General features: G+C 37.7%; 1 protein-coding gene across 2 annotated transcripts in view; it reads left to right on the top strand.

The window, feature by feature from the left end:
* Positions 1-20,082, top strand: part of cntn5 (contactin 5) — a 151,772-nt gene that overhangs the window by 75,810 nt on the left and 55,880 nt on the right. For both annotated transcript variants that reach the window (XM_088079196.1, XM_042486509.2), the window contains exons 6-7: positions 9,603-9,698; positions 15,438-15,641. In XM_088079196.1, coding sequence (XP_087935322.1) covers positions 9,603-9,698; positions 15,438-15,641 — 300 coding nt within the window. The remainder of the gene's footprint in view (positions 1-9,602; positions 9,699-15,437; positions 15,642-20,082) is intronic.

Here is a 20,082-nt window from a genome sequence, read left to right as displayed (position 1 = left end):
AAGTTTGCATTTCATTTCTTTATCTGTCAAACCAAGATGACTGCTCATTCTTTCCCACTTTAAACAAATCTTAATGAGTCACAGATGTCATACAGTGCAGACGGTTGAACAGAATTATTTTAGCTTTTATGTGTTTTTCCTCCATTTAGATGATTAAAGCTCAAACCCAATGCTGATGAAGAGGGACATCATTTTGGAAAGTATAACCTTCCTTTTTGACAACCGTAAGCTTAGCAACTACCAACATGAGTAGTCTAGCACCTTAAAATGCACCATCTGCAATACCTGCATATTCCTTCAAAAAATGGAATACATTAAAGTTAATCTTAAGTAAAACCAAAATTTATTCTATTCTAGCTATGGCATTGGCAGATTTTAACCACACGTCTACAACCTGGTGCAAAAAATAATAATAATAATTTTGGTCTTTATAAGGGCTTTGTAGCTAATTTACTCATTCATGACAACTGTACTGGGAGTTCATTTCTATATAACTCAACTATTTAATATTTGTAAGACTTAAAGTTACCCATATTAAAGGGCAGGGCCACTCTCCGCGAAGTGTAACCACAGCCTATGGGTGTGTTACCATCAGTCTCTTTTGTTTGCATTTTCAAAGTACACATAACAAAAACCCGGTGGAAACAAAGCCAATTTGACAAAATCTTGTAATTTCGCAAAACACTTGGGGAGATAGAAAAGTTGGTGTATTGATAAAAGTTTGATATTATTAAGGGCGCGAAAACTGATTCAGTGAATAAATGATGACATAAAATCAGGATGTACCATCATTGTATAGGCTACTGCAAGCTCTCTTTGTCGTCTATTGATGGCTTTTTACACTCTTACGCACACAGCGCTGCTACTGGAACTCAACTGTACAGTTTGGTCTCTGTTATCGATTGTTTTCCTTTGTTTAAGGATTGACCATAGATTGAATAATGGATGACATCATCCGTTGGTTTGTAGACTGCGATTTTGAAGCCACAAGTTCGGCATTGTAGTTGTTGCCATGTTGTAGTTGTTTTTTCAGTGTGATTTATAAAAATATGTGGCATATTTGCATGAAGACCAGTTGAGTCAGGTCTGCTCCTAAACAGTTCTAACCTCTTGTCCAAATATAGTCACTTGTGCCAAAAATGCTGAAATCAAGGCTTTTAAATGGGAGTACACAAACCAGTGGGTGTCATCACTGTGGCTAGAGCCATTACTTTTATACAGTCTATGATTAAAGCATTCAGGCTCAAGCAGGGGTTATGTCTGGGGTCATGTTTGGTTGATTGGCAGGTGTGTTAGCTGCGATGATGGCCACTTGTTTGTCACACCTCAGCTTTACCCTTTGGCCACCTTTGCACAAAATTGGATTTTCTATCTAATAACAGCCAGGCCAGTCAGTATCCAGTTGTTAGGGGCGTGACAGGGCGTAATGTGGAAAGATGCAGCACAGACAGACTGCACCAAGTTTGAGGTATTACAGAAAAAAATAGCTTATAATCGGCTATAAAATGATATCATTAATATTCCACTCTGTTGCCAAATCAAATCATTCCCAGGCTGTGCGGTACAGTAGCAAATTTTCTGTGGCCTGGGGGTTTGGAGGCACAGCCCTAAAATATCACTCACTGAATAAACATGTGTGGCTATCTCAGTTGTACTATTGAGTCAGCAACAAATCCCACATGCCACCAGCTGTTGTTGTGTCGAGATATGAAAAAGCAGTCAGAAATGTCAGCGTGGGAGGATTTATGATTCTCTCCACAGTGGTGGCACATAGTGTCATCATACTGTTAAAGACATACGGAAACAGTTATTTGTTCTATTTGTGGATATAGTTAAAACACTGTATTGAGCTTCACTGAGGAGACCTGTTCAGGCATTTCAAACTATTACCAAATTTATTTTCCCTTTCATTTCTTGCATGGCAATTTAGTGTCTGAAGTGACACATTTGTTTGACTGTTTCCTCGGCTCTGTGCCGTGCAAATATTCAACAGCATCAGTGTGTAATAGCTTCATACTCAGTCTACGTTTCTTTGAAATGTGACCCTTCAAAGGGCCAGCCACAGAAACAAAGAGAGGTGCCCTGAAGCACACATTTGGATGCAGAACCTTCCTTCTCTCTTTCAGCATAACAAATGGTGGGTATTTATCACTCAGCGTGGAGCTCAACTTTTTTCCTCCCTTTTCCTGTTGCCACTGCACATATTCATGCATTGACACAGATGTTGACTTCTTTAACTAGTTCAGATGCACATGAGCAACTCTTTCCTTATAAACAGAGTGTATTAAAGAAGTAATTATATGCTTTATTAAGGTGTTAAGACTTGAAATACAATAATCTAACTTGTCTGACGTGTGTTCAGGATGGATTCGGGCCTAAAATATTTAGCTGAACCTTAAAACGTTTAATATTATATTTTTAGCTAAATTCTAAATGGTTGGTACTGTAAGGGGCACATAAAAAAATGGCATTAGTTTAATTAGTGTTGATTTGTTATTAGTGTTGATTTGTTGTTGGTTGGTTTGGTTTTAATGATAATAAGGAATATATATAGTTTTTGTCTGTGCTTACAGGTCCAGTGTGTAGGATTAAGGGGGATGTACTGGTAGAAATTGAATGTGTTATAATAAGTATATTTACTTTAGTGTATGATCACCTGAAAATAAAAATGTGATGTGTTTTTATTACATGCAAACAATAGGTGACTACGTAAACGCAACCAGAAATCCACTTCCATTCATACTGTGTTGGAAACGACTCATTTGCTGCACAAAGCAAGCTGGGATACCTGTGATGCGGACCAAGCCGGCAGCATGACGAGAGGTTGTGACAATTTCAAAAATCAAAAATCAGGTGCTCATATCAGCACAGCCTCGAAAGCTGCAGCTGTAGCTCAACAATTTTCCAAACAGCTCCTCCCTCCAGGAAACGCTAAAGTGAAACTAATGATAAATGTATCATAGTTGATCATCTATCCATGTAAAACATGTTTCTCAGTGAGTGTCCTAGTTAGAAAAATATTATTCATGTGAATCAGCCATTTCCAGTTGTTCTTTGGTAAATAAAATAGCCTTGTGTGTAGTTAGATAAGGGTAGAAACGGGGGCGGAGAGATTGTAGGATGGACACAAGCGACTGGCTGAGCAGAGCGGATGCAAATTGAGGCAAATTGATCACATATAGTGGGCAAGCACCATTTAAATGAGCTGTTTATATGTTCATAGGGAGCAGGTCTTCGTCCAAGGAGATCACCATGTTGCACTGCCATGTTTCTACAATAGCCCAAAATGGAAAAACCAAACACTGGCTCTAAATAGGCCATTTGAATTTTTGCATCAGCCAAACAGTTTTAGAAAAACAGGTTTTTAATGGGAAACTGCTTTGTTCAGTGTTTTTACTGGTTCAAATCATCAGATACATTTGTTTCTTAGAGGGTGTGAACTCTGCGGATAATTTGGCTCATGATGAAAACCTCTTAGAGGTCTGCATCTTGAGATATCAAAGTAAAACGGTAAGCACACATTAGCAGGTGCTGGGCTAACAGCCAGTCTACGACAAGCCAAACAGCATCAGAGAAACACTTATTTGTACCGTGAATCTGCTTCATTCAGTATGCAGATAATTTGTTAAAAAGCTTCTGAACGTTGAACACTGAAGGGATCCTAACCAAGAGTTGAACCTTGGTACAAAGAAAAGCGTTTCAGCTGGTTGCAGCAGTCTTTAACACTACTTTTTCTTCTTCTACACTGCTCCTTTAGGATATTTTGGCATACTGTATCTTGGTGGGTGCTTTCATTATCACAGTTTTTAAGCGTGAGAGAAAAAAAACAACTTTCAGTTAGTTAAACAGGGTTGGCTAAATTAATTTTTGCCTAAATGAATTTGAGGATCTGGTTGTAGTTATGTCCATATTGCAGCACTCCTCTATACGCTGTAGTCCAGATGGTTGATAAGTCAAACAGTCGAACTGACTACAGCTCTGTTTCATGCAGAGAATCAGGAGAGACGTAGAGTGGACCAGCCAGTGTGCACGAGGACAGCTTCAGTCAGGCCTCTCTATATTCTAACCACTGGTCATGTACTCTGCTCCAAAGATGCTTCAGTAGGATGCTTTTTTTTCTCTTTGTTTTGAAATTCTGAGCTGCTGAACTCACACTTGGGCTGTTTTTCAGCCGTGACTTTGAAGGCAGCAAGCAGAAAGGAGGCCTCTGATCTTTCTCCCCAAAGAGTTCTTCCCTCTCTGCAGACGTGAGTCTGGCGGAGGCTCAGGTATCGAGCCATTCTGAGCAGTACAGTAGTAATGAAATTAATGGAATGCTTTGACTTCAGCATTGGACAACCCACACACACAAACACACCTCTGAAATATTCTACAAACCTGAAATGATCAGTAGTTTATCCCACTGATTGAATTCATACTGATCTTGAAATAACTCATTTGCATTGAGCACCTGCTCCTGTGCTCGCTGCAAATTTTATCACTGCTTGTCTGGATTTTAAACATTTATGCAGACATAGGTTGACTTCACTGACCATGCTGTTGTCACATGATTAAAATGTAATTAATATTGATTCACTTACATAAGTGCAGCTTGTGAAGGGGAATAATAGGTCACAGAGTTTCATTTGAACGTTTCTTGGTATCTCTTAAGTCCATAATATATGAATGTTTCTGACATTGATGTCTATCTTTGAATGTCTGAAACACCTGGTTTGCCTTAAATACTATTTTTCTTCCATTTATTTACATGTTAAGCGAGCATTGCTGTGGCACTTCTGCATTTTACTTCCTACTCGACAGTCAAACAGCACTCTAGGTTTATGTGCCTTAGTTTTTTTTTGTTATTATGGTGGCTGTTACTGCTCATGCTAACCATAACTTATTTAAAGCAACCAATGTTGCTGCTGCCTAAAATTCAAAATGTATAATTGCTAGTGTGCCTGGAGATGTTTCTCAGGAAAAACCTCCACTATTACTGGCTGATTTCAACAACGAATGTAATGGGTCTCTTTGGATTTACTGTACTGTAGGTTGAATTGTCATCACGCTGTAGCAGTTGGTTGCATGGAGCAGCAAAATGGGAATACATAAAGATGAAATTACATTCAATATTTATTAAATCAGGCAAGCCTTCTAAGAAGACTTGTGTTTCCACAATATGTAGTCCGGTTGAATAATTGAAGGGGAAGGAATGTCTGCAGAAACACACAGACTCACATCTGGGTGCTGCCAAGTACAACAGCTGTGTTGTAGGTCAGTAATTACTGTTGTTGTACTGTACAGCAGTTAGGTGTGAAAACACTTGGTCAGTAGTCCTTCGACGGATGGCGGGTTCTCTCTGTGTTGTCCATTCACTTTACTCACTTTACTCACTCACTCATTTGAGTCCTTACAAGCTTTATCAATTGATGAAAAATCTATTTAAGCGACCTATCTTCTTTTTGCACATCATTGCTACAAGACTAGCAATATTGAGCCATATACTAAAAAGGAAAAAGGGGTAGAAGGTAGCTACAATTAAAAAAAAAAAGGCAGGGTTGTTACAGCTGCTGGTGAATCGATGGTGAACATAGTGACAATCAGTGACTCTCGATGCCTGTACTCTGGTGGCAGGTTGTTAGCACAAATAAATCAGCACTCGTCATTCACATAATTGGGCCAAGATGAAGGGATTGAGTATTGCTATGCTAAGTGCAAGGCAGATCACAATATATCAAAGCAGCAGCCTCAGTTCGAATGGAGGCACCTCACTGAATGGACTGTTGAATCAGTTAATTGTAATAAACATAATAATAAATATATTAATAAGTATTATTAGTATATATTTGTAGTACTAGACCTAGTAGTATCAAAACAGTGTTGGTGTTATGTGTAAATTAACCGTGGTAGACTTCCTCCATCTAACCAGTGCTCAGAAACTGAAATACTGAGATCAAATGATATTAAATATAAACCAGGATTTTTGTATATTGCTCGCCTGAAATGCTTTCAAAAACATGTTTTATCTTACAATTTAACTGTAATATGGGATAGCTGGTTTCCAGCTTGCTGCCATTGTGTCGAATGGACAAGTTTGCACTATATCACTCATCAGCGGGAGCCTTTATTGGTGAGGTATGGCACAGAGCATTGTGGTAGTTGGAGAATTTCTACCACCTGAGGAAAAGCAAATGCAGCAGCCTTTTTCTCTTGTTTTTCTCTGGTCATGGAGCACTAATTTTCAAAAGTATTTGCCAAGAGAGGGTACCAGGAGTCATCTGCATTTTTTGCTTTCTGTGTTATTTTTCCAACATTGCTCACTGTTTGGAAGTGATAATACATGAAATATTAACTCTTCCTCTGTTCTGTTTACACACTGTTGAGCTATCTCTTCTGAATGATTTTTTAAAATGATTCAAATTAACCTTTTATTTTGTCCTTTTTTTCCTAATTATCCTGTGTGCTCTATTTTTCAAATAATATTTTTAAAAGCTAGGTGACCAGAAAAGAAATCGGACAAGAGCCCACACTTGTAATAAAATAAAGACAAACATGTTGACAGGAAATTGACTGTGTGCTACATTTTAAGATGAAGGCTGTGAACTATGATCATTACTAAATGTGCCAGGAATTATGAAGGAGTGCAGGTTTTCACAAGTCATCGCTCTGAGGCACAATTATCCAACACGTCCAGGTTAATGGTAAACACTGCCCCTCAATGTGATGAAATGAAAGCAGTGGAGACACAGAGACCCGCCCTGGGTCAGCCGCTTGTCGCTTGATTTTCACACTTTGGTGTTGCTCAGCTGGAAATTAAGCAGGCGGCATCAGGGTCTGGAAAGCTGCAGCCCTAGGATTTCAGATCAAACCTTCTTTGTTCTGCTTCCATGGAAAAAAAAAACAAACACGGCCACATTAATACATCCAAAATAATGCCAGTACATAATGTCAGTGAAGGAGTTTAGGTAAGAAAAAGAAAATCTTAATATGGATAATTTAATCCATCAGTCTATTTCAGTTCTAAAGCATACATTAAATGATCGAAACTGATTGTTCCAAACATTAACTGTTTACTAAGAAAACATCTAACTTCACTTAATTTAGCATTAATTACCGTCTTAACACTAAAGACCAATTCACACAGGACTCGTATTACACAGAGACTTCTTTTCATTTGTCATAATTGAAGAGGTGATCTGTGAACATAATCCCATCAAAATCTGCCAATGTCTGTCATTTGTCAAGTAAAAATTCCACCACAAATTACCTTCCATAGGTCATGTGCCAAACACAGAGGTCATGTGATGATATTAGTACCCACGCAAATAGGCATCGCCGCGATTTGAGTTTGTATTTGAGTTTTTGCGGCTCTTTTCTGGTAGAGAATAAAAGTTTTGAGAGCAATTTAGATGCAGGTGGCTCACTGCTACACAGCATGGAGACCCATTTGGAGAAACAGCAAGCTGAAATCCATCAGAAGAGCGAAATCTCAAAAGATGATAAGATGGATGACATGTGACAATGTTTGTCAGAATCAGTTCTGTTTGTTTAATCAACACTTAAAAGGAAAAGGAGGTTGATACTGTACATCAGTGCTTGCTGTGCTGTCTATTGTTTCTGTGTTGTGTAGAGTAGAGTCACAAATGACTGTGTGCATCATAATGTCAAATTTTCTGTGTAAATTCAAGTGAAATATAGATTGTACATGTCCAATGAAAATGCATAGCACCTTGTGTGAATTCAAAATCATATGAGGTTATCTGGTAATACTAGCAGGTGTTATCACATGATCGTTTGGCTTTCTGTATAGGCTAAATCCTGTATATCCACGGCATCGAGAAAATGCTTAGTTACTCATTCCTGACTTAGACTGATTTTGGAGATTTGGGGTATTTATAGGTTTGCCTCACCGTCCACTTTGTCTGAACTTGATCCCCTGTATCACTCAGCCCTGAAATATATCACAAAAACTGTCTTCAGGACCCGTCATTGAACCTTATACAGCATGGCAAGACGGCTATCCCTCACTTTGCCTCGGTCACAACACTGGTACATTCTAGTCTGTAAGATCTTCTCAGGTATATTTCCAACTTACCTGAGCTGGAAATTTTTATCATAGTAAAGCAGTCATGATTGTAGGTCACAAATGGCTTCAGTTTAAAGAGTCTTTTACCAGATCGGAGGCAAAACAAGTCTGTTCTGCTATAGTCCCTGGTCCTGAATGACCTGCAGACCAAGCTTATAGCCACAACCCATATGTCTTTAAATTATCTTAAACTTAGAATAAAAGGAGTCATCACAGCTAGCTGCAGCTGCTTTCTTCAACAAACACATTCTGGATTACATTTCACTGCCTTTTAAATGCAGTCTATGATGTATTGTATTTTGTATTTTGACATACCTGTTGTCGCTATTGTGTTTTGATGATATTGTGCTATTTGTTTTTTTTTTTTTTGCTTCTGTATGACCCTGTCTTGGCGAGGTCTCACTTACAAAATAGGTTATAATCTCAGTGTGACTTCCTAGTTAAATAAAGGTTATATATTTTAATCATCACGAAAAAAAATAATTAAAACATTTTACATCTCGAAAAAGCTGCTCCAATAAAACAAAAGAGATAAACCTGAAGAAAATTAGGCAGGTTGCATGAGTTTGTGATCAGATAGCTGGACCTATGAAGACATTTACTACCTAATAGCAGTGCAGGGATAAACAATGGGGCCAGTTGATGATGTAGATCTGTGTTTTTCTTTTTTAGGATAGGCCCAGGCTTCCCTCAGTATGTTCATATTTGACAATTTTGACGCACATGATGTGTGGCCATAGTATTTAGTGCAAATGCTCGTGTGGAGCCCGGGGTGGTGGATCGGCATGTAAACTGTTTGATGCTACAGATCCTTATTAAAGTGTCGCCCAATGGCAACATGATGATGATCAATTCCAGTTGCTAGTGCAGTAACAAGGTCGAGAAGTGATCCAAGAATAGAACCCATTGTGTGTGAACACATGATCAATCCCAAGGCAACAGCATGAGGAATCAAGCTGTGGACAAAAGCTTTATCGCCATGCCACCAACTCAAATTTCAATAGTCCTGCTTCTACTACCTTGAAAAAGGAAATTAAGTAAAACTATTATTACTAAATTATGTTTACTCTATATCTAATTGTGAAGTGCAATCACCTTGTTTTTTTTAACTGTTGGCAACATCAGTAAACCAAGTTAGGCTGACTTAACTTGATCATAACTAAGACAATTTAGCCAATGATGAAGTTAGGGTATCTGTTTTCTTAACATGTTTAGGAAAATAGAAATAACTATAATAAGACTAGTTTGCAAGCGGCAGAATACAGATATATAGCACAGTAAACTTGGTTTTGATAGAACTTAGATTGATTCAGCTTGTCATTTTAAGTAGCAAAAACTTCACAAAATTAGGTAAATATAACTAAATTTTAAGTAAACTTTACAACTGGATATGAAGTTATATAGATTAGGATAAGCAGTTATATTTACTTAATTTTTCAAGATGTTTTTTCTAGATTAAAAAAAAACAGTGATACAGTGTATGTATCATAACTGTGTTATATTTGCTGAGAAAGATTGTCTTTTTGTGTTGTTCCAGATCTGGGTGCTTTCAGCATGAAGACCAGAGGTGGGGTTTCTGTGCGTGAAGGCCAAGGTGTTGTACTCATGTGTACCCCGCCACCTCATTCACCAGGTAAGAGGTTAGACCTTCACTCACAGTCACAGGAACAAAAAAACATTTTCTTCTCTTCACTGCCTTTGAATTGTCAATAAACTCATCACTATTCATCTTGATTCCTATGACAACAAGAAAGGTTATTACTGTGCCAAGGTGAATGATTGTTTTCACTTTTTATGTTTCTTATTTTTTTATTTATTGCATTTTATTTTTGTACCCGTCCGTTCTCCTCTCCATCCATCCATGCTATTCAAATGATGAGAGCGATAAGTTATGGCGACAACAGAGCCCGAGATTCTCACAGATCAAATTTGCTGGATCATTAGAAATGAAAAGAAATGTTACACAGCCAATTATTTCCCATAGGCCAAGCATAGGCGCCGCTCTGTAATGGCATATCTTGAATATCCCTCTCTGCAGTTGTCCTCTAATGTAAGCTCTTATGTGAGCCATGAATCATCCAGGCTTTCTGTTTGCATCAGCTCCGTCGTACCGCTGCACTGCACCCGTGGGAATGTTTGCCAAGTGCTCTTCAGCTCCCATTTCTGGATGCCATTTTGAATGACATGATAGCAACCAGATGCTTAATGATGGGCGGATTAAAGGGTGGTGGAAATGATTCTCATCCTTAAAGTTCTGCATCAATCAGAGCGCAGGTGTTGCTGCAGTTGTATGTCATTTTTTACACTTCATTTACAGGTCACAACATACATAATTTCATTTTTTTTTCACCTTAACCAGGGTTTTCTCACTCATTGACATAAAATTAGAATCACTGGAGATAATGTTATGGAGTGAGATCTGTGGAATGGAAATGATTTTCTGTCATTAAGGGTTTGTTACAGTCTTGCTGCTGTAGGGTATTACACTGACGCATGTTTCAGTCATGATGACATACTAAGACCCTCATGTTACATTGCTTGTGTCAAATCGATTGACTGGATCAATACAGAATATGTTATTTAAATAATCAGTCAATCGTTAAAAGTTCAATTTAGAACAATGAGATTTTATATCAAATACCATCAAATAACCTCGATATCAGAAATGTAGTGTGGTGAAATAGTGTGTGAGTCATTTTTATAGTTTAATCGTTGCCGTCTTGTTTTATAGTCTGAATGAAGTCGCTAAAGTAATTATGACAGAGGCTGTTAAATCAGCATTTATGAACCAAAGACGGTAAACAAATAAGAAAAGGTGTAACAGATCAGCTACAAAGTGACACTTGTACCATAACTGAAGCACATTGAATAACTGCCATGTACAATATTATGACTTTAAAAAAATATTGCTGTCAAAGATTTTGGAAGGTTTCCTGTGTTTATGTGATAAAAACATATTTAAGGTGTAACCGCAGTGGATACAAGGCACTTCGCAAGACAACCTTGGTTAATATTGATGAAAGAAAACATTTTTCCTGTTTTACAAGCTTAAAAGGTCCTTTAACTAAAACTCTCTTAGCTTTTACCGCTTTAATGTTTACTTTTATTTATTCAAACAAAAAGGGTTCTTATAATACGGGAGACAGGGGTTGGTTGGCACACAGCAATTTTCTGGTCTTTTGAAGGTCACAGAAATAAAACTGTAACATAAAAATTTTTTCTTCACCTGCACTTATCTCCCGTGTTAAAGCATCTGAAAGTCACTGACTTTGTTGACTTTGTTGGCAAGGTTAGTATTTCACTCTTTAAGTATCAAAAGTTAAAAAAAGGAAAAACAAAACATATATATATATATATATATATATATATATATATATATATATATTCTGTCAACTAACCGTATAATAAAACTGTGTAAGATTGCGATATTGGAAATGTGTCACTTCAAGTTAATAGACAAAGTAATCAGCTACATTTTGATATAAAATTTTAAAGTCTTTGAGTGATTGTACCTAACCAAAACACTGGTTTGGGGTTGGTTGGAACATGTGCCAAACAATTGTACAGTTAACAGTTACTAACTGTAACTGTATTTGTAAGAGATAAAATCTGTTTTTGACGGGGCTGGTTGGTACAGATGCACATCTGACATTTACCACAAATCCCCTTATTTTTCAAAAAAATAAAATGAATTTTTCTGTACATGAAAAGATATTTATTTGTAGTAAAAACCTTAACCTTCCATGTACTGCTGGTAGGAATATTCCAAAACAAATAATGCCAGAAGAATACAGCAGATAGTGGAAAGTCTGCCAACAGACCCTGGTCTCACCTAATTATACTAAACTTAAAGACTCAACATTGTTAAAGCCATATTTGTCACCTATAGTTTATGAGATTGTTGAAATATTTTCTTCTTAAATGTTGTTAAATTGCCAGCAAGCCTCAGCAGGCTGTTGGACCTTTGTTTTGATGCTTATTTTTCATGTTTACTGATTATACTCAAATACACAGTCCAAGTTAGGCTGTAATGTATTTGTCCAATGTTGCTGATACGAAATGAAAAACGATCTCCAACAGCTGAAATAATTTCAAAAAGTGCCACAGCCATAAAATTTGCCGGCATGATGAATGCCTGGGTGAGTCAGACCGTGTCACCACTGAAATGCACATTGTATAGGGGAGTGTTAAACATTGTTTGGGTAGAATTGGTTGTGGGAGGATTCAGAGACATTAAAAATGCCACTTAAATTAGAAAGGTCTATTGAGTAAAAAATAATTTGGAATCACTGCGATGTGAAAAGTGTATTATTTTCCATTTCATGGCTTTGAGAGCTTGTGATCCGTTTTTATGTGTGTCTTAGGTAAATAGTGTTTAAAATAAATGACAACTGTTATTCGCTACTAAGAATAAAAATGATCAAAGACAAACTGTGTTCCTCCACCCTGCTTCCCTCTAGTAAGTGGTCATTTCCACAGTTTAAGCAGATGTTGCTGACTTTACAAATTAATATGTTGCAGTATGGTAATATGTTGCAGTTGCTTAAAGCCAAGCTTGAGTAAAATTACAGATATCTTACCAGAAAATTACTTAGGTAGAACTTATAGTTACCGATTAGAATATTGCCCGAGTAAAAATCTTACTGTATCTGATGTTTACTTTACTTAAGTAGCAAAAGTAATTTTATTTTATTAAATTTAACTAAAAATTAAAAGTAAGTGTACAATTAAATTCTGTTAACAAAAAAGCAAAGAATTTTAAAATTTCTTTGTTAGTAACAAACACCACCTTAAAAGTGGAGTGTATATTACACTTTAAGAAAAACTATTTTTTTTCTTTTCATTCTTTTTTTCTTTTTGTTCTTTTTAGTCCTTTAATTGTCTGATCATCCCTTCATCTCTTCCTTTGCTAATTTGTAATAAGTAACTAAAATGCTTGGGGGAAATGGAGTGTAGTAAAAATACACATTTCATTTAGGAAATGTACTGGAGTAAAAGTGAAAGCTAACAAAAATAGGAAAAATGGAGATCTGCACATCTTTGGAACAGCAGTTATTCATTATTTACCAAGAGGACACACACAGTCTAAAGAAGATATTGTTGTCCATTTTCTTAAGAACAGACAGTCCATGAATGCAGATGAATTTGTTGCTGAGTTTGACATTCCATCCATCCATCCATTTACCCATCCATCCTATAACCCTCTTATTTCTATTCAGGGTCACTTGGCCAACTTTACTTCAAAGACAATTTTTTGTTTTTTAGCAACTGCGTAATCCGTCTTTTTCAACAACTTAATTTGTGTATCAGCATGCATTGTACAGAATAATAAATACATGAGCACATCTGTGCTGCCAAGTGTGCCGGGAATCAGGAGCTTAAATTCTGCATCACAAACTGTTATTCATGATTAAAAGATAAAAAAGACTCAACCTAGGTACAAATATTTAAATAATCAGTCAAATGTTATTAACTTTAGTGACGGAAAACTTTTCTCCGTGCCCTGTCTTTTTTGGTCAGATTATGAAATAGTTAAGAGAGGATGCCGTCTGTCATTTAATGACCTTTCACACACACACACACACACGCACACATGCACACACGCACACACAAAGCCAAGCTGACTGGAATCAATCCACCACTGAATCTCAGTTATCATACGCCAGTTTTACCTTTCTGATGGTATCACCAATTAATTAAAATAACCTCGCTGCAAATAACAGGCTCATTAAGGCTCGGTATAATTGTCTCGGGTTTTTTTCTTTTTCACCTTCTGGGGCCTCGGTTGTTTTGCTTTTTTCTAGAGTTTGGATAGACTAGCAGTCATTTTATGCTGATGAGTACTCTGATCCTTTGTTGCCATACAAATCCCATACTCATTACTTCTTTAAATTATTATTCATAAGTTTTGAGCCGTGATTAACAATGCCGTGCTAAATTATCAGTGGTTAATAATTTTCTTAATATTGTCAATCAGATGCAGCTTTTCTATTATTTACTATTATTTTATTTTATTTTACAGTGAAGTTTTTGCTCATTCATGCAGTGAGACTTGAGGGAGCTTTTGGGTGCTTTAGTAATTATTTGCCAAGCTTTGCCACACATTTTAATTAGTAATAGTGGAGTACTACAGATACTATTCTGCATGAAGAATAGTTACCATCTAGGTTTTACTATTTATACTGTTATTGATAGCTTACAAGGAGAGACTGAGGCTAGAAAGCAATGAGACAGTTTTTTTTTTCATGTACTGTGATATATTTACATACAGATATATAGACTTCTGTGAAATCATTTTTGTATATGATTGTTTGTGAATATCTGATGTCATTATATATTTATGATGACTTTGCTGGTCTCGAAGATATTGGTGCTTGGAGTTGACCTGATTGAGTGTGCATTCACTTCATTGACTGCACCTGTGACAATTATCCAGTGCTACTCTGATTGCCTGGCAGCTGACACCAGCCTTGGTTTATTTGTGAGCTGCACATGCCCTGATGAAGACAGTGAGTTGAAATGTGTAGGCACTAAGCCAATTTATCAGATGCATTTTAACCTTTGCAAAGCAGTGTGCCTTGGTCATTTTATGCCTCTGCACTGGCAGGAGCCATGGCTGGAGTTATTATGACTTCTGGCTGTCCGTCTGTCCCATTCTCATTAATTAGATATCTTGAGAACTCCTTGGGGGAATGTCTTCAAATTTGGCACAAACGTTACTTTGGACTCAACAATGAACTAACTAACTGATTTTGGTGGTCATACTTCAAAGGTCAAGGTCACTGTGACCCCATCTGTCACATTCTGGTGAACGAAATATCTTAAGGACACCTTTTAAGAATTTCTTCAAATCTGGCTCTAACGTCCAGTCCAAGTCAAGGATGAACTGATCAGAATCTGGTGGTCAAAGGTCAAGGTCACTGTGACCTTGTATTCATCTCATTCTTTTGAATGTGATATCTTAGGAAGTCCTTTAGGGAAGAAATTTGGAAGAAATGCTCTCTTTGGCTCAAGAATGAAGGAATGAGAATATGGTTGATTGTAACTTTGACCTCGCAAAACATGTCTTTGGCCATAACTCAGGAATTTTATTCTCTAATGTTGTAAAAATTTTACACAAATGTCTGGATAAAATAATGAAGGGATGACATTTCATATCCAAAAGGTAAAATGTTAACTTTGGTCATTGTAGTTTGATTATGACTTATTGATCACAAAGCATAGTACAGTCTAACCTCTCCTTCTCTTTTGGTCTGGCACTTATTTTGATACCTGTACTTGTAAAGTAGCTCTCCTAAGCCATTCTACTCTATAGAAACACAGTAAGGTTCTATATTTTTCTTATCTGTGTGTCCTCTGCTTGCTTTTATAGAGATCATCTACAGCTGGGTATTTAACGAGTTCCCCTCATTTGTTGCTGAGGACAGTCGGCGCTTCATTTCCCAGGACACGGGAAACCTGTACATCTCCAAGGTGCAACCCTCTGACGTAGGAAGCTACATCTGTCTGGTGAAGAACACGGTGACGAATGCAAGGGTCCTGAGCCCTCCGACACCTCTAACACTGAAAACTGACGGTGAGGCTCTCAGATTTATAGCACCTCTCACACGCGATAGGCCCTGATTTGTATAAATGCCCTAGGCAGACAAATCTAATGGATTCATTGGATAAACCATGGGGAAAATATCGCAGTCCTCTCCCTGTTTATCTGAAGGAGTAAAATGTTTTATTTTTTTATATCTATCACACAGTTTCCTCCCTCTGAACTTGTTAAGCGTGGATGAGAATCTAAAAGCATATTTTATATTCTGCTGGTACATTTCATTGTGTTACAGTGCATTTGGATGAAATTTTTCCAGATCAGAAAGGTTGATAAAAGTGGGTCGGTCTTCTGCTTTCCACTGAGCCTCGTGCTAGCGGAGGGCGTTATGAATTCCATACACACCGTAAATAGATAGTGAGCAATGCTTTAACATTAGTGTGGGGAGGCTTCTTCCCTCACAATGTGCTTTGGTGAAACTGGCCATCAGGGAAATCATTTTCCAGCATAAAATTAACTGAATCAATGGCCCTTGCTGTGGATGGGATTTCGCTCTTTTATACTAGCCTCTCAGGAGCCATGCTGTGGAGCTGTTTGTTGGATTCAGGTGTGGATTTCAACTACAGGCTTTTTACATCTGACTACACAGAGATACGTCCATCACTTCACACAGGTGCCTGTCATTGTCAAGGTTTCAAAGAGCCACTGAGATTACATCCCCAGTGAAGCTGTGAAAGGGCCTCTGTGCCTTGGAACCAGGTTTGTTCCAAATGTTGCAACATGAATTTACCTCTTAAGGATTACAGCCCTTCCAGCAAGATTCCTGCTCTGTATTTGCATAACCTTGTATGAAATGGCCCTCAGAGACATACATAATACTTAGCACATAACCGTGCTAAATTGGTTTGTGTCTCTCATTAACTGAGATGCAAAAAAACACAGTTATGAGGGCACATGGTCAGTCTGCTCACAGTGTATTAATGTGGTGCATAGACGGATAAAGAAAAAAAATGTTTTCGTGTGTATTTTTCAAGGATGAGTGATGGAAAAGGAGTCAGCTTTGCAGCATCCATATAGTGATGTCTGTCTGTAATGTGCTGATGATACTTGCGCTGAAGGACAGCACTCTCACCTGCAACACAGCTCGGCCAAATCAAATCCCTACAGCTGTACCACCATTATGCCAAAGAATGCCTTGGCATCTTTTGCCCTGCAAATCTCATGGTGTTCAGCAGGCTTCTGTATTGTGAATTTGGGTCTAGAATGCCGAAAATTACATTGGCACACCTCGCAGCAGACACCCAAATGTTCCTGTGCTCGTGCGCCCCTCAGTCATTGGAGTCTGACCAATCAGATGCCGCAATCTGTGCCTCAGTAAAAGTGAGTGATTATTACACAGTAGACAGTTCAAGCTGGATCTGTGTGCGACTCACCACTCTCAGCTCCAACCCTGACTCTCTTAATCAAAACAAGCATCTGGGCTCCATTATACCCCGCTGGAAGCCATTGATCGTCAATTCGCAATCCACCTTGAGCGGAGCAGGGCTAAGCACTGAGCTCTAATGCACTGTTTTTAAACAGATATACAGCTCATCTCAGAAACACACCCACTTTGATTTATCTGCTTGGTGTAAATAGAGGCGAGTGCATAACATTACTGTGGATAGCAGCAAGTCGAAAAATGGTTCTGAGTCAGAACACGTCATGCATTTGTTTGTTATTAAAATGAACACAACAACATATTGAAATTGCTGTAAATAAGAATATCAGATATGCTATGCAGTCTCTTATGGAATTTTATAGATCTCATTATTTATTATAATAATGCTCTTTTGATTAAGGAGAACCTGTTGTTTTTCCATATTTTGTCTCCTATACATAATGTTACAATGAGGGATGTCCATATTAAATATAGCCAAAGTTTTAAGTAATGAGGTAATCGTGAAAATAATGTCTTTCCTATTGTTTTGAACACTGGTTTTTAACATTTTTTTCCTTCTTTGGGTACAGTATGATGTCATACTGTGCTGGATTGCCTTATATGGTCATCTGCTTCAGGTTGCCTACACTGCTACATGAAGCTACATGCTAACATCAGGAAAACATTTAAAGTTGTTTGGCAATGTTGCAGATTTCTCCAAGATTTCTGATCATATAGTGACGGTGCAGAAATGGAGAGAGATATTTTTTGGGGGATGGAGGGCACTGTAAGATAAATTCACTAGCCATAACCGCTTATCCTATTAAGGGTCGTGGGGAGGCTGGAGTGTATCCCAGCTGACACTGGGGGAGAGGCGGGGTACACATTATCACAGGGCTGACAGGTGCAGGTTTTTAGACTGTTGGAGAAATGAGTAGAACCCAGAGAAAACCCACACTGTCACAGGGAGAACATCCAAGCCCCAGCCCAGTTTCACACCCGTTACCCTCTTGCTGTGAGGCGACAGTGCTAACCACTACACGACCGGGCTGCTTCGAGACTTCTCAGACAGATGGTGAATACAGGATGTTCCAGCTCTAGACAGTATAATATAAATGGACAACATAACAGCTCCCCAAAAGTGAAGGAAAAGCATCTTGATCACCCCCCTGGTGGCTGACTGCAGTGCAGATCATAAAGCCCACCCACTCCATGTTAATAGATGGTACATACAAGAATAAAAAAGATATAAGTACACATCAAATAAGTTTTACCCAAAGAAGGTTTCTGTTTTTTTAGATAGCTCTTGTCATGCTGATGTTTGTTCGAGTGTTTGTTTTTCTAATTAGTTTGGTTATTTTAAGCTATGAAAAGGGGGTTAGGTGTCATGATGGACAGCTGTGTGCACCAGTTGGTGTGCTTGCTTTATTTAACTTTATTTATATAGCACCTTTAAAAACTGAGTTTACAAAGTGTTTTGACATACAAGGCAAAAGAGAAGCAAGAGGGGTTATTTGCAGAGGCAAAACAACTATAAGAGCCAAACAACAATGCTGAATTAATGCCAGACAACAGAGAGAAACAATAACAAAACAAAAATAACAATAACAACTCATACCAGTAAGATTAAACACAATTCAAAGAATAAAAACAGTATACATGGAAATAAGACTAATTGTAGATTCAATGGTGCTGCTTGCAGTTGGTTGGATGGCGGGACTCCGATAACGGAGACTGCTACTATCCAGACTTCGAATTACATTATTGGTGCAAGGTAGCAGCGGCCATGTGCGGGTTATTTTGGCTTCATTTTTGTTCAGTGGGAGGAAAAGGAGATATGTTTTCCACTTTATATACAAGCTTTTGTTTCCACCACAGATAAGAAAATTACATGTCTTTTGATCTTTAAAGGATGTAAACATGTTTTTATAGAAACCATGTATGAATCTGAGAAAACAGGCAAAATAGGTCCCCTTAAATGGTAGAGATGTTTTGCATCCAACATTGTGGTTGACCTTACAGTAGTAACATATCATGTTTACTTTATGTTTGCTTTTGCGTAACAGTTTGGTTCTGCCAAGAAGAGACAATGCTTTTATGGGCATTTCTTTATTATAAACTAATTTTAATGGAAACTGCTATATTGCTCAAGCTGATTGACACCTCATTTAATACATGGAGTAAAACAAAATAGAAGCTACATCTTAGTTATGATTTTAAAAGATTTGTTTACAGCAGTTAACTGTGTGAATCATCCATCTATAACTAAAACTCTTCATTAGCTGGGTATGCGAATTCACCTCATTTATGTTGCAAAAAAAGAAAATGTAGCAATTGTTTTTACATAGAGAGTGCTTCCAGAGATAAGCCTCCAGTTGTACAGTCCTCGTGGTGTTATTATTGTCATAAGACATTTTCTCTCTCCACACCGACAGTGATATCAGCGAAACATAATGTTTGCAGGCGCATGTTATCTCCATATAGGCATGTTTTCTGCATTACACTGTAAATTGTTATTGAAGACCATCGGCCCAGAGCCATATTGGATGTCAGCATGATGTTTACTAACCAACATATTTTCAGTGTTGTAGTCAGAACAACTCATTGTCCTCTGCCCTATATGTACACATTCTACTATCCAGAAAACCCTAGCTTACAGTCTATAATACAAATAAATTACAGTTATGGTACAGAACAGCATAATTGAAATCTCTATCTGGAGCGAGAGGACTGTTACCTTCAGTGCTTTAGAAAATTAGAATTTCAAAAATTATTTTGAATGTGTTTCTTGAGGACATGCAGCAATTGTAAACATTACATTTTCCCCAAGAAGAGATGTTTCTAGGAAATCTAGTCATCAAAAATTGGTAATTAAAGTCACATTATCAGAGATTGTCTGGTACGTTACAACATTTCATGTGATGTTAATCATGTTCTCTGTATAAAACATGGCTGCACTACTATTGTGGTGTAGAAGGTGGAATTAATGCCTGCAGGGCAACTTCCTCAGTGATTGCAACAGTGGGGGTGTGACAGTCCAATCACAATTAGGGAGAC

Source organism: Plectropomus leopardus, chromosome 6 (genome assembly GCF_026936395.1).
Source record: "Plectropomus leopardus strain MGB_pleo_1.0 chromosome 6, ASM2693639v1, whole genome shotgun sequence".
In the NCBI taxonomy this organism is placed as follows: domain Eukaryota; kingdom Metazoa; phylum Chordata; class Actinopteri; order Perciformes; family Serranidae; genus Plectropomus; species Plectropomus leopardus.
The sequence above is the reverse complement of the archived record's forward strand: the minus strand, read 5'-3'. Positions and strand labels throughout refer to the sequence as shown.